Source organism: Rattus rattus, chromosome 2, assembly GCF_011064425.1.
Source record: "Rattus rattus isolate New Zealand chromosome 2, Rrattus_CSIRO_v1, whole genome shotgun sequence".
NCBI classification, from domain to species: Eukaryota; Metazoa; Chordata; class Mammalia; order Rodentia; family Muridae; genus Rattus; species Rattus rattus.
Genome location: NC_046155.1, coordinates 153,324,398 through 153,346,797, shown reverse-complemented (window position 1 = coordinate 153,346,797; position 22,400 = coordinate 153,324,398). Strand labels below are relative to the sequence as shown.

General features: G+C 49.3%; 1 protein-coding gene across 2 annotated transcripts in view; it reads right to left on the bottom strand.

Moving 5' to 3' along the window:
- The window catches only part of Abcc8 (ATP binding cassette subfamily C member 8), an 80,826-nt gene extending 58,426 nt beyond the window's left edge, over positions 1–22,400 (bottom strand). Inside the window, exons 1-6 of one of the 2 annotated variants that reach the window (XM_032893587.1) lie at positions 22,203–22,400; positions 20,830–20,971; positions 15,664–15,785; positions 10,286–10,452; positions 7,312–7,554; positions 6,377–6,565 (exon numbers count right to left, since the gene is read on the bottom strand). In XM_032893587.1, the coding sequence (XP_032749478.1) occupies positions 6,377–6,565; positions 7,312–7,554; positions 10,286–10,452; positions 15,664–15,785; positions 20,830–20,971; positions 22,203–22,350 (1,011 nt within the window). In that variant the 5' untranslated portion in view covers positions 22,351–22,400. The remainder of the gene's footprint in view (positions 1–6,376; positions 6,566–7,311; positions 7,555–10,285; positions 10,453–15,663; positions 15,786–20,829; positions 20,972–22,202) is intronic. The other variant, XM_032893588.1, reaches the window with a different exon arrangement.

Below are 22,400 nucleotides of genomic sequence, written 5' to 3'. Positions count from 1 at the left end.
TGTGGTGTGCAGTGTGTGTGTGGTGTGTGTGAGATGGGTATATGATGTATATATGTAGAGTGTGTGTGTGGTGTTTGTATGTGGTGTATGTGCATGCGTCTGTACGGTGCTGTGGCTTGAATCCAGAGCTTCATGTGTGTTAAGCAAACACTCTGCCATTGAGCTACAGCCCCACTCTACCTGGAAGGCTATCATGGTGGGAGCAGAGACAAAGGGGTGCCTGAAACAACCCGGGAGGGCTTCCTGGAGAAGGAGACACAGAGCTGAAGCATGAAAGCAGCCACTTCAGGCACTTTGTGAACACTGTCACAAAGAGGCCGCTGAGACACTGGCATCCCAACAGCACAGAAACAGCAAGACATTAATGATTATCGTGCCACCCAGAGTGAGAGCCACAAATAACCCAGTGAGGGGGGAGGGGGGAGAGGAAAAGTAGCAATAAGAATAGAAGCAGGGGTGGGAAGGAAAGAGAGGGAAAAGGGGAGCGGGAGAGAGAGGGGGAGAGGGGGAGGAGTGGGGAAGGGGAGGAAGAAGGGGAGGGGGAGAACAGAGGAGGGGATATTACACACAGAACATCAGCCATTTTGCACAGTTTGTTCGGAAACACACACAAGCCCTCATGCTCTTCCCACTGTGGCCAGAAGGGTCGAAGCTTTGGCCTTGGATTCGACCTGGGCTTGTTGTCTTTTTTGGCTCAGCTGACAGCCCAGAGTGGTGCTGCAGGTTTCGGATACCAGCCATTCCTTATGAATCCAATGCCGTTGCCCTCCAGCCAGATCAGTGGCATCCCTGGCAGGTGACAGATTGGAGAGGGGGTTGGGCGAGAGAGTGGGGCTGGAAAGAATTAGATCCTGGATAGAGCCCAGATTTCACAGGGAAGAGAGACAGTGGGGACGGGAGCTTCAGAGAGAGCATGGTTCCACGGGCTACAGACTAATATGCAAATTGAGACCGCCCATCCTTCTAGGTGCCAAAGGCGCCCTCTCTGTTCCTTGCCAATTGTGTGTCCTAGAAGGGAAGAGAGGACAGGACAGCTGCTGACGGAGTCGACAGTGGGCGCTGGCTCTGCAGCCTGAAGCAGGCTGGACATGGGCTGGGCTTCCTGGTGCCAGGCTGAAGCCCTGCAGCCTGGGGCTGGCGAGCGTCCTCTCTGCCCTATCCCTATGGCCCAACCCAATAGAACCAGCTCTTGGATAGAACTGGGAGGCGAGGGGAGGGGCAAATGACTGCGCTGCACAACCTCTCCCCACATTTATGGGCTCTGATGCCCAAGAGAATTAGACGGCAGGAAGGAGCCTTGGGCTGGAGAGCCACAGAGTGTTCCAGAGGCCAGGGCCTGTGTTTACTCTCAACTCTCGTTTCTATGTCGGAAATTTGCTGATTGTATTTGGGCTGCAGGGAACAACTATTAAATCTGATAATGCCTGCTGCCACTGAGGCAGAGCCATCTGTCCCACGGATCTGGGTGCCGATAAGAGCATTCCAACAAGAAGGTAATAAATTGTAGCCAGCACAGGGTAAACACCAAGGGCTGAGACAGGGAGGTGAGGCTCAGGCGAAGGAACCTTCCTGGGGTTGCTCTCACCAGCTCTGGGGGGATTCTTTCCTTAGGAGACTTTCCCGAGGGTTTAGGGAAACAGGAGAAGATGGCTCCCCACTTTCCCCTAACGTGCAGAATGGAGAAGGTGAGGAATTTGGGGGGCAGTCTACAGTCAGACTAAAGCCGAGATGCTACTGTAGGAGGCAAAGAGATAATGTCTCCCTCTCTCCTTTGGGGGCCTGGTAAAGACCAGAAGAGGCCAATGAGATGACTCAGAGGGGAACACACATGGTAGAAGAGAACTGATTAACATGCATGGTGTGAAACACACACCAAACACACACACAACATGCACACACACACACACACATACACACACACAGAGAGAGAGAGAGAGAGAGAGAGAGAGAGAGAGAGAGAGAGAGAGAGGAAAATATTTATAGCCAGAAAAGGCCCTCAAAGACATCCAAGGTTAAACAAGTAAAACAAACAAAATCAAACAAATGAACCAACAAACCAAGCTCCACACACATACAGGATGTCTCACTTGGCTAATCCAATTCACCCATCCAGGTCCTATTCAAAAGCCCTTCTTCTGGGGCATGGGATTTGCTATGTAGCCCAGGCTGGCTTTAAACTTGCCGACACTCTCCTGCCTCAGCTTCTTGAATGTTGGGCTTATAGGCAGGTGCCACCCCACCCGGGGGTGCCTCCTCACAGTCATATTTTATTTAGATTTCCCCATTGCTGGATTTCATGACCCATGGAGCCAGGGTGATGGTTTGGTGTTAGTGTCGTGGCTTGAGGGCCCAGACTACAGACAGAGCAGGAGAGCTGGGCTCAAATTCTAACTGTTAGCTGCTGGCTGAGAGACCTTGGGAAAGTTATTTAATCTGGCTCAGCATCAAGGTTTTCATCTGTAGATGGAAGTAAGAATATCTACAGCATGAATTATATGGCTTGGGAATTGTATCTCAATGGACCCACTGCCTGCACCCCCTCCCCCTAACTACCCTTCCTAAAGGGTTCCTTTAGGGATTACACAAGGAAAAGGGAAATGGTGCCCGCAACCAGATGTGTGTCCAGTGGTTGATAGATGGATGTTGTCGTTAATGATCCTGATCATAAAAATAAGTCTCTGTGACCACACAGTCCTGCCCAGGGCCAGTGCATGTTGGGATCGATAAACATATTCTGGGCAAGTCAGACCTATAGACCTGGCCTGTCTAGGATTTCTAACAAGTGCTTGGCTGACTAATTATGTTTGGAGAAAACTATAAAAACTTCACGAGGAGGTCAGCGCTCCGGGACAAATGAATATTGCATACAGGGCACTGCCGACTGTGGAAGCCCTAATTACCCTCAGTGTCACCAGGCCTGTGTGTGGTTGAAATGTTAGAATCCCCGTCACCGGGATTTTACAAGGCAGACTCACTGGGGATTTCTCAACGTGGCCATCTCACCCCGGTGACTGCAGAGAATCCGGTACCTTCATCCGCAGTGTGGGCGATGCTGATGTTACCCCAAGTAGAGAAGACCACACCTAGAAGAGGCTTCTGACCCCCCTTTCAGGTTTAACATTTGTGCGTGTAGAGTGTGTGTGTGTGTGTGTGTGTGTGTGTGTGTGTGTGTGTGCCCCTGGAGTTATAGGTGGCAATGAGTTACCTAACATATGTGCTGGGAACCAAACTCTGGTCTTTACAAGAGCAGCAAGCACTCTTAATGGCTGATCCATCTCTCCTGCCCCTTCAACCCTTTTTAAAATTAGTTTTTAAGTTAGTGTACAAAAGTGGGTTTCATTGTAACATTATCACTGCAACATTATCATTGTAACATTATCATTGTAACATTATTATATCGTACATATCACACATCATAGTCATTTTCTCACATTTATCCCTTTGCCTTTATCTGTCCCTGTTGCTGTGCTTATTGGTCCCCTATGCCTATGTATGGATACAGACAGACAGACAGACAGACAGACAGATTGATTTCTGGCTCTTTTGTCCAGTTGTGACATCTTCTGAGTTAAAAAGACCACTGAGCAAGTGAAAGATCTGTATGACAAGAGCTTCAAGTCTCTGAAGAAAGAAATTGAGGAAGATTTCAGAAGATGGAAAGATCTCCCATGCTCATGGATTGGCAGGATTAATATAGTAAAGATGGCCATTTTGTCAAAAGCAATCTACAGAGTCAATGCAATCCCCGTCAAAATTCCTACTCAATTCTTTATAGAGATAGAAAGCAATTTGCAAATTCATCTGGAATAACAAAAAATCCAGGATAGTGAAAACTATACTCAACAATAAAAGAACTTCTGGGGGAATCACCATCCCTGACTTCAAGCAGTATTACAGAGCAATAGTCATAAAAACTGTATGGCATTGGTACAGCGACAGGCAGATAGATCAGTGGAATAGAATTGAAGACCCAGAAATGAACCCACATACCTATCGTCACTTGATCTTTGACATAGGAGCTAAAACTATCTAATGGAAGAAAGATAGCATTTTCAACAAATGGTGCTGGTTCAACTGGTGCTCAGCATGTAGAAGAATGCAAATCAATCCATTCTTATCGCCATGTACAAAGCTTAAGTCCAAGTGGATCAAGGACCTCCACATCAAACCAGATACACTCAAACTAATAGAAGAAAAAGTGGGGAAGACTCTCGAACACATGGGCACTGGGGAAAATTTCCTGAACAAAACACCAATGGCTTATGCTCTAAGATCAAGAATTGACAAATGGGACCTCATAAAACTGCAAATCTTTTGTAAAGCAAAAGACACTGTCGTTAGGACAAGACGGCAATGAACAAACAGATTGGGAAAAGACCTTTACCAATCCAACATCTGATAGAGGGCTAATATCCAAAATATACAAAGAACTCAAGAAGTTAGACTCCAGAGAGCCAAATAACCCTATTTAAAAATGGGGTACAGAGCTAAACAAAAAATTCTCAGCTGAGGATTATTGAATGGCCAAAAAGCACCTAAAGAAACGTTCAACATCCTTAGTCATCAGGGAAATGCAAATCAAAACAACCCTGAGATTCCACCTCACACCAGTCAGAATTGCTAAGATCAAAAACTCAGGTGACAGCAGATACTGGTGAGGATGTGGAGAAAGAGGAACACTCCTCCATTGTTGGTGGGATTGCAAACTGGTACAACCATTCTGGAAATCAGTCTGGAGGTTCCTCAGAAAATTGGACATTCTACTATCTGAGGACCCAGCTATAGCTCTCTTGGGCATATACCCAAAAGATGCTCTAACATATAACAAAGACACATGCTCCACTATGTTCATAGCAGCCTTATTTATAATAGCCAGAAGCTGGAAAGAACCCAGATGCCCTTCAACAGAGGAATGGATTCAAAAAATGTACACATACACAATGGAGTACTACTCAGCTATCAAAAACAATGACTTCAAGAAATTCATAGGCAAATGGAATGAACTAGAAAATATCATCCTGAGTGAGGTTACTCAATCACAGAAAAACACACTTGGTATTCACTCACTGATAAGTGGCTATTAGCCAATAAGCTCGAATTACCCAAGATGCAATCCACAGACCACAGGAAGCTCAAGAAGAAGGATGACCAAAGTGCAGATGCTCCCATTCCTTCTTAAAAGGGGAAAAATATCCATAGGAGGGGATATGGAAGCAAAGTTTAGAGCAGCAACTCAAGGAATGACCATTCAGAGTCTGTCCCACAGGTGGCCCATATATATACAGCCACCCAAACTAGATAAGATTGATGAAGCTAGAAAATGCGTGCTCAAAGGGACCGGATATAGATCTATCCTGAGAGACACATCCAAAGCATGTTCAATACAGAGGTCAATGCTAACAGCAAATCACTGAACTGATAATAGGACCCCCCTTGCGGGGGAATTAGAGGAAGTATTGAAAGAGTTGAAGGAGCTTGCAACCCCATAAAAACAACCATGCCAACCAACCAGAGCTCCAAGAACTAAACCACTATGGAACGACTATACATGGACTGACCCAGGGCTCCAACTGCATATGTAGCAGAGAATAGCCTTGTTGGGGCACCAGTGGAAGGGGAAGCCCTTGGTCCTGCCAAGGTTGGACCCCCAATGCAGGGGAATATGGGGGGGCAATAAGGTATAGGGAGAATACCCATATTGGGGAGGGGAGGGGAGAGAATAGAGGCTATGGTCAGGAAACCGGGGAGGGGAATAACGTGTGAAATATAGGTAAAGAAATATATCTAATAAAAATAAAAGATCACTGAGCAACATCTCGTCTAGTGGGTTTTGAGTATCTGGGGGCAGTGGAGAGCCTTTGTAATAGGCTAGATATGGTGCTGCCCACCTTTAATATCAAACATAGGAGATGTGGAGGCAGGAGGATCGGGAGTTCAACAGGAGTCTCACTACATAGAGAGTTCAAGGTCAGTCTAGGCTAGATAAAACCCTGTCTCCAAGAACTGAGGTGGGGATGGGGAAACAAAGAGGGAGGAAGATCCGATGTGTTAGTAGACCTGGGGTAGAGGAATCCTGAGCAGGGAGGTAGGGCAGCCATGGGGATCTGGATGGCTTCTCCTTCACTAGCAGCCGTCCTAGATGCCTCTGCAGAACACCAAGAGCTAGGATCCCCAAACTGAAGGCAGTGGGCTAAAAGTCAGGCACCAAGAATCTCCTGGGGGCACAAGCTCTCTTCTCAGCATTTCAGCTGACAGGACACAGAGCCTCAGCACCCAGTCAGCCATTGCTAACATGGCCTCTCAAACACAGGTACACAAGAGAATTATGGGGCGGACCTTCTAGGAGCTGCCTAGCCATGCCCCAAGTGGGACCCACCTTGGGCTGGAAGACGTGGTTCTCCTTCCCGAGGTGGTCCACGATCCCAAAGATGCAGAGTGGCCCAGCAAAGCCCAGGAGGTCGGCCAGGATACGGAATGTGCTGCTGAGGACCAGCCGTCTCCCAAAGGCATGACAGAGAGCCCTCCAGATGGCCCGGGCACCCTGCTGGCTCTGTGTGTCCTTCCGCTGCCAAGAGAGACCCACAGACAGGTCAGAGTGGCTGAGAGTTCAACCACGGAGAGCCCCTCATCCCAGGTCTCTCCTGGATGCTGCTGCCTGGGGAAACCCCTGTGGCTATCCGTGGACAGGTAAGTAGGAAATCATGGTATCAAAAGATGCCTGACAGGGCAGGTCAGAGGAGGAAACTGAGGCCAGAGGCATCATCAAGTCACAGTGCTCGTAGGGGGTCACGTGATCAGTGTAGCACCATCTTGATGGATTGGCCCCTGCCATGATCACTGATTACTGTCTGTTTCAATGTTTCCCTGAGTGCCCAGCAGACACACTGAAGGACTGAATGCTGGGCAGGGCATGGAGTTGCAGGGCCTCAGCTTCCTCCTTACTGGTAAGAGCTGACCCCAGCCTGGACTAATATGCAGAGATGGTGTAAGGACCAGGCCATGCACTCCTCACCCCATCGTTACAGTCACTGTACTTCAAAACAAAGAACGTGGGGGGCACGAGAGTCCTGTAGAGCCATATCCCTTACCAAACCTCAGCTTCCCCATTTTGACTGTGAGCATTTTTGGACGTGCTGACCTGAACTGTAAGAGCCACTCCAACCATGACCTATGAATATTTGGCTTCTGTGTGACTGAGGGTGAGCCTGTTCCCTTTCCTGGGTCTCAGGGATTTGGCCTTCTGCCCTCTGAATCCCCGTCTGTGACTCCATGGAAACCCAGGTGGTGGGTGGTTGGTCTGGACTCACTGACCGCCCTGGGCATCAAAGGCCGCCAGAGTCGCTGGTAGTTGGTGAGGGCTCTCATGGCAATGGGCAGCTTCGATGGCCCGCAGGGGTCGATGGGCTTCTTGTGAGCAGTCTTGATGAAGGCATTCATCCACCAGTAGGTCCCCTTTGACAGCAGGTTAACGAAGGGCTGCAGAAAGCGCACTCCCAGGTCCTGTAGGTCCTCGGGGGGCTTTACTTCCCTTGGTGTCTTGAAGAAGACGTATCTCTGTGGGGCACATGGGTGTGGGCAGAGGTGGAGGGTGGGCAAGTCCACTATCGCTCAGCAAAGGGCTGGGTGTGATGCTCTGCCCTTGACCACCAAGAAATGCGTCCATCTATGGCCTGTAAACTGCTCCAGGAAGAGGGCCTCCTGGGCTCCAGGTCCACGGCCTCCTTGCCTTGTGCTGGCTGCTCACTGAAGCTGTGTTTGAACTGAACCAGGGAAGAACTGGGGTCACCATCGCTGCCTGTCAGCATCACCTAGGAGACAAGCCTCTGGGCATGTCTGTGAGGCACAGCCACACTGGGTTAATTAAGGAGGAAAATCCACCCTAGATGTGTGTGATGGTCTGCATATGCTCGGTCTAGCTCAGGGTGTGACGATCTCAGCAGGTCCCTGTACTCATGTACAAAATGGCCCTATCCTCAGACACACATCCATGCATGTGATATATACACATACACATGATATATATACACATATGTATATATATATATGTGTGTGTGTGTATATATCATATGAAAGAGAGAGAGAGAGAGAGAGAGAGAGAGAGAGAGAGAGAGAGTCTCTCACAGTAGCTTTGGTTGGCCTGTAACTCACTATGTAGACCTAGAATTCACAGAGATCCACCTGTCTCTGCCTCCTAAGTGCTGGGATTAAAGGTATGAGTCACTCCACCTGAATAATTAAAAAATAATTTTAAAATGTTCTTAAGAAGAGGGCAAGAAGTTGGGTGTGGTGGCACATGCCTTCAATCCCAGCACTCGGAAGGCAGAGGCAGGTAGATCTCTGTGAGTTCAGGGTTAGCCTGGTCTACAACGTGGGCCTAGGACAATCAGGGCTACACAGAGAAATCCTGTCTCAAAACACACACACACACACACACACACACACACACACACACACACACACACGAGAGAGAGAGAGAGAGAGAGAGAGAGAGAGAGAGGAGACAAGAGATCAGGCTAAGCACTGTCAGCACCTCTCTCTCTCGTGACAGTTGCTTCACCCTCCTGATCGCCAAGCCTTTCTTGTCACTTTGACCTTGCCCTTAAACAGTGAGCCATAGTAAACCCTCTCTCCCCTAAGTTGTTTTTACCAGCTACACTGTCAGGGCAACGGCCAAAGTGACTAAGACCTGCTGAGTTTGCAGAACCTGGAGTCACGTGGACCTCGTTCAAATCCACCTCATGCAATGGCTAGCAAACCTCATTTAACATGCTATCAAAGGGAGGGATCGCTGTGAGGATCAGTTGTGGGAGGGAATGTAAGGAGGTTGTCTCTCCTGGGGACCACTTGGTAAAAGCAGAAGAGCCTGACAGGCGTTCAAGAGCAGTTTACAGCCAGCCAAAGGCCCTGTCAAGAGAGAATCACCACCCCAGTGTGTGCTGGAGGGCAGGCAAAGGACTGTCTCCCTCAGTGCAGGTCGCTCGCAGCCTCCTGCCAGCAGCCGGTAACGCTGGTTTCACTTTAAAATGCAGGCACATGTCCTTTGCTTAAGCAACTCCCTTTCTGGGCATCTCTCCCACAGAACAGAGTGGCAATACACAGAGAGGTTAGCATGTTCTGTACACGGCTGTGAGAAGTCAAGAGCATGGCAGTGAAGTGAACGTGTACCCACAGAACGACGGCTGCACCAACCAGAGCTCGTTTGCCTGGTGGAATATTATACAGCCACTAAGAGACTGGACTTGCATCTCAGGCAGCTTGGAGGAGTCCTAAAAGACGCTGGCCGAGATGACCATGATTCAGAACATGGAATATAATACCATCTATTTTCATGAAACAAATATTGAAGGGAAAAGCATTTTTACTTATGTGTGTTGAGGGAAAGCCACTGGGGAAAGCCATTTGTTTAGACGGATGTGAATGATGTCATAGTAGTAAAAATAATATGGAAAGTAGGTAGGGTGTTTGAGTTACCTGGGACAGCAGGGTTAGTCAAAGGTACTTAGTCTAAGGTGGAGAAGAAAGAGAGAAGGGGAAAATAAAGGACACCGCTATGCACTCAGGAGGTGTGGTGGTTTGAATATGCTTGGCCCGGGGAGTGGCACTTTTAGGAGGTGTGGCCTTGTTGGAATAGGTGTGTCACAGTTGGGGTGGGCTTTGAGAACCTCCTCCTAGTCTCCTGAGGGTGTCAGTCTTTTGGCTGCCTTTGGAACAAGATGTAGAGCTCCTGCACCATGCCTGCCCGGATGCTGCCATTCTTCCACCATTATGATAAAGGACTGAATCTCTGAACCTGCAAGTCAGTTCCAATGAAATGTTGTCCTTTATAAGGGTTGCTTAGGTCATGGTGTCTCTTCACAACAATGGAAACCCTAAGACAGGAGGCTAAGGCAGGAGGGTAGAAAGTTCGATAGCAACCTGGGCTATATACCTTGTCTCAAAACCAAAACCAACAACAACAACAACAAGAACCCACAACCAACCAAAACAGAACATGACAGGCCCATGAGCAGTGGCCTCTGCTCACTCACAAGTGCTCCACTGAGTTCCCTGTCCCCAACAAAAGAAGCAGATGCTTCCTCTTCTCTGTGAGAGTCAATCCTTCCTCATGCTCCCCTCTTTCTCTGGGTACCTGTGGTGAAGGCCTCCCCTGAAATCTACCTATGGCCTCGGTGACCTGTCTTGGGCAGGCAACACAGCGAGGTCTCATGAGCTCTGCTGAGTGGCTGCAGCGCCCAAATGCAAAGGGTCCGTGGGTTGGAACCACACTTCCCCCTTCCCTGCTTACCCTCACACGGATGACATTGACCTCCACAAGCAGCAGCATCCCATAGAGGATCACCAGAAGCCCCGTGAGGCAGAAGCGCAGCTGAGAGAAGCCGATGGCGTGGTCGTAGAACTTGACGAACTTGATGGTCTTCGTGATGAAGGCCAGGGTCCAGTAGATGAGCAGAGCTGTGGAACAGAGGGAAGAGCAGAGGATGCTGGTCACGCACATGCACACCTCGGCAAGCATGCGAGCATGTGGCGAAAGGGAGAACACATGTTCAGGAGGCATGGGGTGGGGTGGGGGGGGATGCTCAAACACATGTTTGATGAGGGAGCGTGAATGTGTGGTTATCACGTCATCCCCTTGATCAGCCAGTGGATGGGCTGGTCGCTGTGTGGGACAGTCCCACACATGTCTGAGAATGACCTTGAGCTCCCAGTTTTCTGGCCTCTACCTCCTAAGTGCTGGGATTACCACTGTGAGCCACCACGCTTGACTCCAGTGTCCCTTTGGGATGCGAACCAGGCACCATAACACTCATGACAGACATGCTAAGAAACCTTGATGACATTCCAAGTCCGACAGGTCAGGAGATTAGCGATGCTGGTGGGGAAATGCCCCCTCGAATTCCACTAAGCTATCAGCACTGTGCTGGGAGAGCACTCTACCGTTTTCTCATTCATTCCTTACCACAACCTTGAGAGGGGAGTGGCTTGTCATCCCCATTTCAGCCAGTCAAGGGGGCCCTGGCTGAAGGTTGGGTAACCCATGCAAGGCCATGGTGTCATTAAGTGGCAGAGCTGGGCTAGCCAGGCTGTGGTGACTTCGGGTAGAATTCCCAATCCATTAATTCCCATTAAGTTGGGGACACTTTAATGACCATTCAGTCCACCCTGTTTGTTTTGGATAAGAATGCTCAGGCCACGAGAGATGAAGTGAATTAGGCATGTTCACTGACAGCTTGTGATGGCTAGAAGTTGAGGGAGGCCCTCTCCTCACAGCCCAGTGGCCACAGCACTCCAACTTGGAAGCCTGGGGCTATGGAAGGACACAGAAATAGTGGCTTCCTGCTCCATGGGGCTGTGCAGCACAGCGATTGGAGATGGAGCCCTGTGGTCAGACTTACAGGATTTACACACAAGGGCTGGATGGCTTTGGATAAACCGTGGAGGACCAAGTACATCCAACCTGTGGCCCAGGAAAGGTGTGAATGCAGCCCAACACAAAACCATAAACTTAAAACACTATCGATTCTCTTGTGTAAGGCAACATGGAGTCCTCAAGTGTAGATTTTGTACTTGGTGATGTCATGTTGTAATTAATGTCAAAAGGTCAAACACATGTGGTACTATAACCCACTTAGACCTGAATTTCCTCATCCGTCACTGGGGACAGGGACAGTACTGTCCAAAGGAAGTAATGTGTGGAAAGCATTTAGCACAGGGAGCCTGGCATGGAGCATGGCTGCTCTCTGGGTATTAGCTGTTGATGTTTTTATGAAGGCTGGATTTCAGATTTGGGGCAGTAGGCTTCAGAAGCCCTGGGTGAATTCTGCCCTAAATTCTCACCCCTCCCCCTAATCTGCCAGCTTGTCACTATCAGCTTGTGAGAGCAAACCCCAACACAGCTAGTTGAGTGGCCCTGGAGGAGGCATTGATGTGGGCCAGCTCCATCACCCCTTGTCCCAGGAGTCCTATATACATTCAGTGAGGCCAGCTTCAGCCACACCCCCGAGTCAGGCCAAAGGTGAGTAAGTGAGATTTGCACTCTGACCTCCACCCGGAGCCGTTGTTTGAGAAAAAGATGAGATCTGTTTGCCTGGCTGTGGGCTGAGAAGCAGGTCAAGACACTGGGTCTCACTGTGTGGCCAGCACTGAGTACGGGCAAGGAGAGAGGGCCACTTGAGACTGTGGTGATGGCCCCTCACTTGTGCTGGTCTCCAGGCCACTGGGGTCCACAGGTGGGATATCTTTTGCCCAGAATGAGAGGGCCGTGTGTGTACTGGGGCAGATACTCGGGCTGTGCCTCTGTGTTTGCATTCTATAACAAGTCTGTGACTTAGGCAAAGAGAACTTAGTGTTCCTCCCCAAAAGGGAAACCAAGGCTCAAAGAGCTCAAGTGTCTTCTGTAAGAGCACAGAGGAAGTTGGTGTTGGAGTCTGGGTGAGGTCCAGAGGGTCCCCTCCCATACTGCCAAGTTTCAACATGTCACTGGACACAGCAGTGCCCATTGGGATGAAAGACGCAGGAACCAGACAGTAGGGTGTGAATGGGGACATAGAGAGTTCTAGGCTCTAGACCCCCTGACCCGTCTCTCCATTAGTCTCCCACTCCCAGGTTCTGTGCATTACACCTGCACATCTGGAACCCACCCACTACTCCCCACACCCCCATGCCCTACCACATCTAGGCCACCATCATGCCCTCCTTTTACTACCTCAGGAACTTTGTCACTGGTTGGCACTTCCCTTGCCCTCCCTCTACTCCAATCTGACCTTCATAGAGCCATAGATATAATCATGTTCGAAAGCCCTCATTGCACCCGCGGTCACAACCGTTGTCCACAGAACTCAAGGACAGACATGTGGCATACTTCTGTAATCTTAGCATTTGGCAGTGAGGAGGAGGATCAGGAGTTCAAAGTCATCCTTGGCTACATAGTGAGTTTGACACTCACCCGGTCAACATGAGATCCTGCCTCAAAACAAACAAACAAACAAACAAACAAACAAACAAACAAAAAAAAAACAAGCAACCAAGCAACAATAACAACAACAACAAACAAAGCAAAGACCTCCACGATAGTGATATTGATATATAATAATAGTGAGAGAGATCCAAGTGTCCACCAATAGATGGATGGATACCAAAATATGGTCTAGCCAGATGATGGACTGCCATTCGGCCTTAAAGGAAGGAAATTTTGATGCATGCTACAACATGGACAACTTGGAATAATTATTCTAGGCAAAGTAAATAGATTACAAGAGGATTAAAAAGTCCTAATGAAGCTCTATAAAGACAGAGAGTAGAATGGCTGCCAGCTAGGGAAGGGAGAAGGAGGCATTAGTGTTTAATGAGTTGAGAGCATTTGGTTTGGGAAGGCGGAAGGTCCTGGAGACAGACAGTGGTGGTGCCTGCACAGCTGTGGAAATGTTCTTAATATCACAGGGCTGCACACATGATGGCTGGCATACATGGTCAATACCGTGTTATATACATATGAACACACGCACACACACACAGACACACTCACACATATACATATATACATACATACATACATACATACATACAGACACACACACACACACACACACACACACACACACACACACACACGAGAAGCCCCAAAAGAAGCAAGAGAACCTCAAGTTTGAGACCAGCCAGGGCTACATGGGGAGATCTTATTAGGAAAATAGGAAGAAATGAACAAGCAACAACCACAACAACAACAGCAATAACAATCACCAGCACCACCAAAACAAAAGGCAGTCAACTGCCCATCCCTGCTGGGGAGGACCAGTGCCCCATGTGGCCTTCCACCTGCCAATTCCAGCCCCTTCCTGCCTTCCTGCCTCCAGCTGTTCTTTCTCTTCCAGATCTCTTTATGTGCTCACCCTTGGCTCTCCCTGAAGGCCACCTCTCCTTTCTGTCTGTCCCCCTTCTCTTTCGTCAGTGTCCCCTGGGGCCCCAGGATCACATTTCATGGGCTACTTTCAGCCTTGGGATTCCAGGCCTGTGAGCAGAGGAAGGCATCCAAGTCCGGTGGCTTTCCCAAGAACGCCCCTCTATCCCTATAGCTTAGCACCCCACCCCCCTCTTGGCCTGATCTAGAATTTCTAGACCTATGGAACTTCTCCTGGGGGCCAAACTCCAACCAGAGGAGCTGAGGAATTCTGGGAAGGTATGGAGCCTCCCAGGGTGCTGATTCGCTCTCTCCTGGAGGACTGAATCCCTGGTGCTTGTGGGAAAACTGGAATCCTAGCTTTGTTCATAAGATTCAGTCAGGCTCTGCACACACCCTCAGCTCTCCCTTCTGGCTGCTACTCCAGACATACCCGTTCATTCACATGGGGTTCTGGGGAAGGGGCAGGGCTGGAGGGTCTCCATGGAGCCTTGCACCTACCATAGGAAGGTAGACCTGTGACTAGACAGTAGGAAAATGTCACCTGCCTCAAGGCAAGGCAGCCATGTTACTTCAGCACAGACAGTCCCCGATTCTAGTGTCTTCTATTACATGCTGTGATCCGCGAACGCCAGTGGCTTGCTGACACAGGATCAGAGGCAACTGCAAACTCTAGACTATGGCATGACAGATCTACAGACTTATGGCTTTGGTGGCAGGAACACAGCTCAGGGACCCTTAGAACCAGGTAGAAACCTGCTCAGACACCTGGTTTGGATGATGCACCTGAGTGCAAGATTAGACTAGACCAAGTCCCTCACCCCTGGGCGTAGGCTTCCTGCTCTAAAGAAGGAAGACAATGGGGCCCACCTCATAGGGCTGTGGTAAGGATTGAGTTAATGTGAGCCTGACATGTAGGAAACGCTCAACGAATGTTTGCTGGTGTTTTAAACATGTCTATTTCATATCTGTATGCCACACAGGGGAGCCACGGCTCCAACAGAGCTACTGTGGGTAATTCCTGCGATGAACCATGCAGGGAGGGTGAGGAGCACAGAGCCCAGCCCACAATACACACTCCATGGCTGCTGTTTCTGCCTGGCACCCAAAGCATTCACATTGGAAGCTGCAAGCTGAGTGTCTAAGAGTCAGCCAGCCTTAGGTTTTAGTCTTATGCCTTTCTCTGCTCTCCGTGAGACTCCATCCAGGCATCAGATGCCACCCATAAGCCCACAGCTGTTGAGCACATCTCCAGCCCTAACACCCAATTCATTTACCTTATTGTCTCCTAGACCCTGGGATTGACCATCTCTTGACATTTCAAATCCAATATGCCAGGAACTCTGATTCACATCTTTCCCTTACCTCTTACCCTGGGGCCATCTTAACGACCAGAGACACCTTTTGCCTGGTGGTCAGACTCCAGATTTCCACAGGGGCCCCTGCTCACTAGGCTGGGCTGTGTTGGTCTCACAGTCCGAAGACCTCTGCATGCTGGCTCTGCTCAGAGCCTCCCTGCTGCCCTGCACAGATAACCACACCAGCCACTCTCCTCCCTGAGCAGCATGTTTCTTCCACAGCATCCTTAGCCCCTGCTCCTTGGTCCTATCTTGGCCCATCTGTCTCCTCCTCCAGACCACAAGCTCCACGGAGACAGACACCTCTCTTCATTTCTGGTTCCTAGCCTGGATTGGTTGCCTGGAGAGGGTTCTTAGTAAACATTGGCTGGAGGAAGAGAGGCTCCCCCTCCACCCCGACCCCGTCCTTACCAATCAGCAGCTTGGGGAAGTTAGAGGTCTCAATGTTATGGTAGTAGACCACAGAGGTGATGGCAGCCATGAACGCCATCCCAGCTGGCATGTACAAGTGGAGGTGGCGGGATTCTGTCACCCTGTGATGAGAGAAGAAAGAGAAGGAATGAGAGAAGGGATGTGGACGTGGCCAGCACAGGCACAGGTCTTGCGCTTACTGTTCAACACGCAGTAGTGTTGCAGATGATCGCAGCATCCCCTCACAGGCTGGTAATTCTTCCCCGCCTGTATCCCAAACATTCTGTGCATCCCAATTCACTTAGTGCCAGCCCCATTTAACACGAGCGGCACAAGCGGCACAGGCGAGCACTGCAGTGCCTGTGGGCCCTGAACTAATGATGCTGAGTATCCGCCCTGTGCCAAACATGAGTCTAAGTACCCAGGGAGTGATAAATTGTTTAATTAATCACTCTCAGTCACACTATTCTCTAATCAAGGGAACTAGGGTACAGATTGGCAAAGCACCATGTCCAAGAGCAGGCCTTTGTTCTCCTCAGGACGGAGGGACAAAGACTACTGGATGGTGCCATCCTGTTTGACTCACAAAGGCCTCTGTGCCAGCTGGCTGTTGGCATGGTGACAATCCACACTTGGGGCCAACTCTACTCTTAGGCCTCAGCTTCCACCAACAAGTGCAGGAGGTTGCTTTAGCTTCCTTGATCATACCCTTCCTATAGACAGCAAAACACAGACCCAGGCCAGTCCAGCACTAAAGGGCCAGGCAACAGGGCCACCACCAACCTCCCTAGCACCTGTTCTTTCTGCACTAGAAATGTTGGAAACTCTCTCCATCCTCAGAGGGTCTATTTCAGCCTCAGTAATATCCTTGCTACTCCTATACTGCTATGCTACTATACAACACAATACAATACAACACAGTACTATACTATTCTAACTATACTATACTCAACTAACTATACTATACTATTCTATTCTATACTATACTATACTATACTAACTATACTATACTATACTATACTATTCTTTTCTATTCTATACTATACTATTCTATTCTACACTAACTATACTATACTATTCTATTCTATACTACACTAACTATACTATTCTATTCTATACTATACTAACTATACTATACTATACTAACTATACTATTTTATTCTATTCTATACTAACTATACTATACTATTCTATTTTATTCTATACTACACTATTCTAACTATACTATACTATTATATTCCATACTATACTAACTATACTATACTATACTATTTTATTCTATTCTATACTAACTATACTATACTATTCTATTTTATTCTATACTACACTATACTAACTATACTATACTATACTATACTATTCTATTCTATACTATACTAACTATACTATACTATACTATTTTATTCTATACTATACCGACTATACTATACTATACTATTATTCTATACTAACTATACTATACTATTCTATTCTGTACTATACTAACTATACTATACTATTCTATTCCATACTATACTAACTATACTATACTATTCTATTCCATACTATACTAACTATACTATACTAACTATACTATATTGTCTTAGCTATACTATACTATACTATACTAACTAAACTATACTATACCATACTATACTAATTATACTATACTAACTAAACTATATTATACCATACTATACTAATTATACTATACTAACTAAACTATACTATACCATACTATACTAATTATACTATACTAACTAAACTATATTATACCATACTATACTAATTATACTATACTAACTAAACTATACTATACCATACTATACTAATTATACTATACTAACTAAACTATATTATACTAATTATACTATACTAACTAAACTATACTAACTACACTATACTATCTTAACTATACTATACTATACTATACTATACTATACTATATTATACTATACTAACTATACTATACTGTACTGACTATACTACTGGATCCAGCAGCTGAGAAACCTTGCCCTGGAAAGCTAAGCATAGGCAAAGACCGAGCTTCTATCTGACTCAACCGCTCATGGTAGGGCTACTCCAGATGGACTAAAGACTGAGGGAAAGCAAAGGAGAGGGATACCAACCAGGGAAAGCTTCCCAGAAGAGGTGAAACAAGGCTGGCCTTTGAAGAATAAGTATTTGTTTAGCAGAGATGCCATGCCGTATGGAGAAGTGCACAAAGCCAGAACTCTGGGGACTCTGGAAGGCCCAAGTAGAGCTATGTACAGCATGGACTGTTCACCAAACAGCATCCCCCACTTGCTGTTTGGCAAAGAACCATAAGTTATCCAGCACCTAGGAGATAGATCGTGACTATGTCAAGCAGGCTGACAAGCCCACAGCCCTTTGCCAGGGGTTGGTTTGAGGGTGACCATGCAGTTCTGGCCACTGAGATGTAAAGCTGTGTGTATGGGGTTTGACCTCCCCTGTGAGGAAGAGGAACAGCTGGATGTGCTTCCCAAGCTTGCCCCTTCCTTCCTATGGGACACTTGCAAGAGGGTGGCCACTCTGTGGTCGTGAGGAAGGAATGGCAATCCGCAGAAAACAGTGGGGAAAGACTGGGTGCCTGGAGATACCAAACTCCAAAACCAAGCTGAAAAGGCAGTCGTCTAGACTCCTCGTTAAGGCTGACAGTCACTGATGTCCTTCAAGCCTCGATATCACGTTTCAGCAAAAGGCTTGCAACTAATGGAGGGGATGAGAAAGGGCAAAGACCTTTGAGGACAGACAACCTCTGTCAGGGACAGGGGCTTCAGAAACAATGCTGGAGTGAATTTAAGATGTATAATCAGAACAAGTATGCCACGGTCTCAGTTATAATAGATCAAGCAGGGAGGAACAGGGGTGAACGTTTCCTCTATATGAGCCCGGCACACTGCAATTCAGGAGAACACTCTCCCCATATGCTCCTCCCACCCCTCTTCTCATTCACCTGCACTCCTCTGGCCGTTCGGCATTGACGGTACCAAACACAGGCACAGGCCGCTACAGACTGAAGACACCTCTGTTAGTCACCGAATGTGGCTTAGTCCAACCACATCCCAGCTGGACATGGTTGTCTTACTAATTATACTATACTAACTAAACTATACTAACTACACTATACTATCTCTAGCCTCGCATGCCACAGGCCAGTGTGAAAATGGGGAACCTCAGGGCAGGTCTGTAGTGTAACCGGTCGGCCCCCCCTTCCACGTCCCTTCCTCACACTTGCTGACTCGGGGGTGTAGGAGCCCAGTGTCCAGCTGCAGACAAGCATCATGCCTCGGAGGGGACATACTGAGCAGGCCTGGGGTGCAGGCACAGCCACCCAGGGTCGGGGGTGTAGATAGTAGCAAAAGTGGGCTTCTGGGCTGTTCCCTGCCAGTTCCTGGTCCTCATGTCCTGAGCATAGATCCTCTGCTCCAGGCTCTGTGTCTGGGCTCTGGACCGCGTCTGTTTTCTCATTTTGCCTCCCTCAAATGGGCAAGTGAGGGCTCCAGAGCTTATTGCACAGGTAGAAAAGACACAGCACAGGAAGGTTGTGTAATATGCAGGTCCTCCAGTCGGCAGTGAACAGAAGGTTCAGCAGAAGGCCTGACGCTCCTTTCTCTCCAGTGGGGGCATTTTCCTGTCACCCAGCCATACCTAGGTGTATTGCTGGTGGCCCGAGGGCTCATGAGTCCCTTTCCTGAGTACATGGTGCCACTTTGGCAGGGTCCTGGGGAAGGAGTACACTAGTCACCCAGACTTAAGTATTGATATCCTTTCTGGTACTCTAGGAGGCTTTGATCAGCATTAGGACCTGGTGCCTTGCCGAGGCGAGGCATGGAATTAGTGCTGACGCCTGGATACTGGGGACAGCTGCAGGGTTGAGCACAGCCTAATTGCAGCTCAGAGGAGCTGGACCTCTGATGTTCCAGCCAATGTCCACCCACAACTTCGACATCCATCGCCTCCCAACACAGTCCCTGAGGCTCATTGACTCCTCCATTCCGTTCCGTATCCCCTTCCGTCCCTCTCTGAGGACACATTTCATCTCCCACCGCAGTCATCCCTCACCTAACTGCCCTCTGACGCTTCCTGCCACCCCCTGGCCTGTTCAGTACACACTTAGCCTTCCGTCCAGGAGTGCTATGCTAAAGGCAAGTTACATTCAACTCAGACAAGGCAGCCTACCACCCGGAAGCCCTCCTCTTAGCCCCAGGTCTCATGCTCAACCAGTGTCATGGCTGCCTTCCATGTGTCTACTCTTTCAGCCTTCTTCATTCCTCCATCCCCTGAAGGCTGGCCTTGTTCCCAAGATGGTCTCTGCAGACCCCTAGGCCTCAAATCACGATAGCCTAAATCATGCTCATTGCCACTGCTGCAGACCAGGCACCCCTGTTCCTCATCCCTCTCCCTCCAATGCCGTAGTCTCCCCCTGCCCTCCACACCCCTGTCCCCACTTAAGGCAGAACACTTGTCATGGTCCAGGCTCAGCGCCAAAGTCCCCTCCACCATGGAACCCATCTGACACTGCCTTCCCATCTCCTCCCAGATCATGTCCGTGTGGTATGGTTTGATTTATCAAATTTATCATTGATTCAATCAGTGTTTGCAGAGCTTTTGTGGGCTCTGCACTGGGACTACAAAGAGGGTGGACACCCCAGATCCCATGTTCTGACAGCTTCGCAAACGGAAACTTGGACATATATTCCGGTCTGTAGGAGAGGTGAGGGAAGGGTGAGTGTGGGGAGGAGAATGGGGCTAGAGGCAATGGGGCTGTATCGGGACAAAGGTGAGTGCCCAGAGATCCAGGGACTGAATCTTGTAAATGAACGGGAACCAAGGGGAGGCCTTCAGTAGGAACAAGTGACCTGCTTTCCTGTCCCTTCACCCACTTCAGGCATGTTCAGAAGAGGCCAGGTATTGCCCACAGCAGCTGGGGCTCTCTGACAGGCTCTACAGGGAATGGTAGAGAAGTCTGTCTTCCCTTTATCCCCCTGACTGAGGGTGGCCCCTGCTTCTCATATGAATGTAGGGGCTGGCACAGTTCACACCAGGTTACAGGATTCATAGCCAAGGTACTGGTTGGTGGAAGGCACGTGAGCAGGCGCAGGGAGGGCCTCCGGTGGCCCGGGAGCAGTCCACTCTCTCCTCAGCCCTCAGTTGCTCGCTTACCCGTCAGACAGGATACCCTCAGCGATCTCACACACGAGGACGAAGAGCAGTATGAAGGTCAGGATCCAGCGCAGGTTGTGCCCCGGGAAGTGGAGCCAGGTGCTGTGGTGAATGTGCACCTTGGAGCTCTGGCTGCCCCATCCTGCAGGGAGAGATGCAGAAGGTAGGAAGTCCACACGGAGGTCTAGTGTGATGATAGGGACACCATACAAACCCTTCTTCCCCAGAGCTGAACATATGAACTGAACATCCAGGCACAAAGCCCTGGACCTGCAGCCTGGTCCGAAGTCACCTGACCTCTTGTGTGACTGGCCACCCATTCTGTCTCGTTTTTGATACACACATGGGCATGCATTACTGTTTCCTCGTTATTTCTGGCTTATCATTTATCTTTGTCAGTAACTAGCAGCTTCCTTCTACAGCAGGTCTTTATTTTGAGGCAGGGTCTAATGTTGCCCACGCGAGCCTTGAACTTCCTGTGTAGCTGAAGATGACCTTAAACTTCCTGATCCTCCTGCCTCCTCCTCCCAAGAACCGGGATTTCCAGGATAGCACCGTTCAGCAACTTTTTACTAATTTAGTTCAATAGCCACCTCGCCTTTCTTCCCTAAAGAGTTTTAAAGATTTGCTATTTCTCTTAATTGAAGTAAATGAACACTCTCTTTGAACAGAACTGATTGGCCTGAGAGTTCAAGGATGTGGGAGAGGAGGGGACCAGAGTGAAGAGTATTGTCTCCGGACTGGGCGCTCAAGTTTGTAGACCACTTCCTGGCAAGCGCGCTGGGAGTTGAAGGGGGTTTGCTAAATCTGATCTGAGTTGACTCACACGGTCTTGGAGAAGTTACATGAGGAAGACTCGCGCCTTGTAGGGTGGCGGGGTACCGTCACCCAAACTCTATCTCTTCGCAGCGTGGAAAGGACCCCAGGCCGGGGAAAGGTTCTGCCTGAGGCCGGGCAGCTGGGACAGCGCGAGGCTCGCTGGCCTCCACCATCAACCCCGCTGGCTGCAGCCTGCGCTCCAGCCCCAGTCCAGCGCAGCGGTGACAGCATGGGCCTGGGAAAAGGATGGCCCGGCTCCCGCCGCAGCGCCACTCAGGGGTGAGGCTGAGTCCCTCGCGACCTTTTTTTGCTCGTGCGGAGCCCCATCCCGGGTCAGGCTCTGCGGGAGCAAAACTTGGGGATCCCTAAGATCGCTAGTGCCTATCGTGTCTGGCGCTGGTTCAGGGATGGGGGAGGGTGCGAAGGAGGAGACGCACAGCAGGAGACCCAGGAAGACCCGCCAGCCGGTGGTGCGGGACCGCGCGCCACCCCCACCGGCCACTCGTCCTTCCCCCGCGCGTCCTCCCGCCCTCCGTCGCGGCGCGCGCGCTCACCGATGAAGAGGATGGGGAAGGTGATGAAGAGCAGAAAGACATGTGGCACCACGTTGAGCGCGTCCACGAAGCAGCCGTTGTTGAGGACGCCTTGGTCCACCCGGTAGGCGGCCGAGTGGTTCTCGGTGCCGCAGAAGGCCAAAGGCATGGTGGCGCGCGCACGGGCTCGGCTCCGGCTCCGCGCGCCTCCCGCGCCTC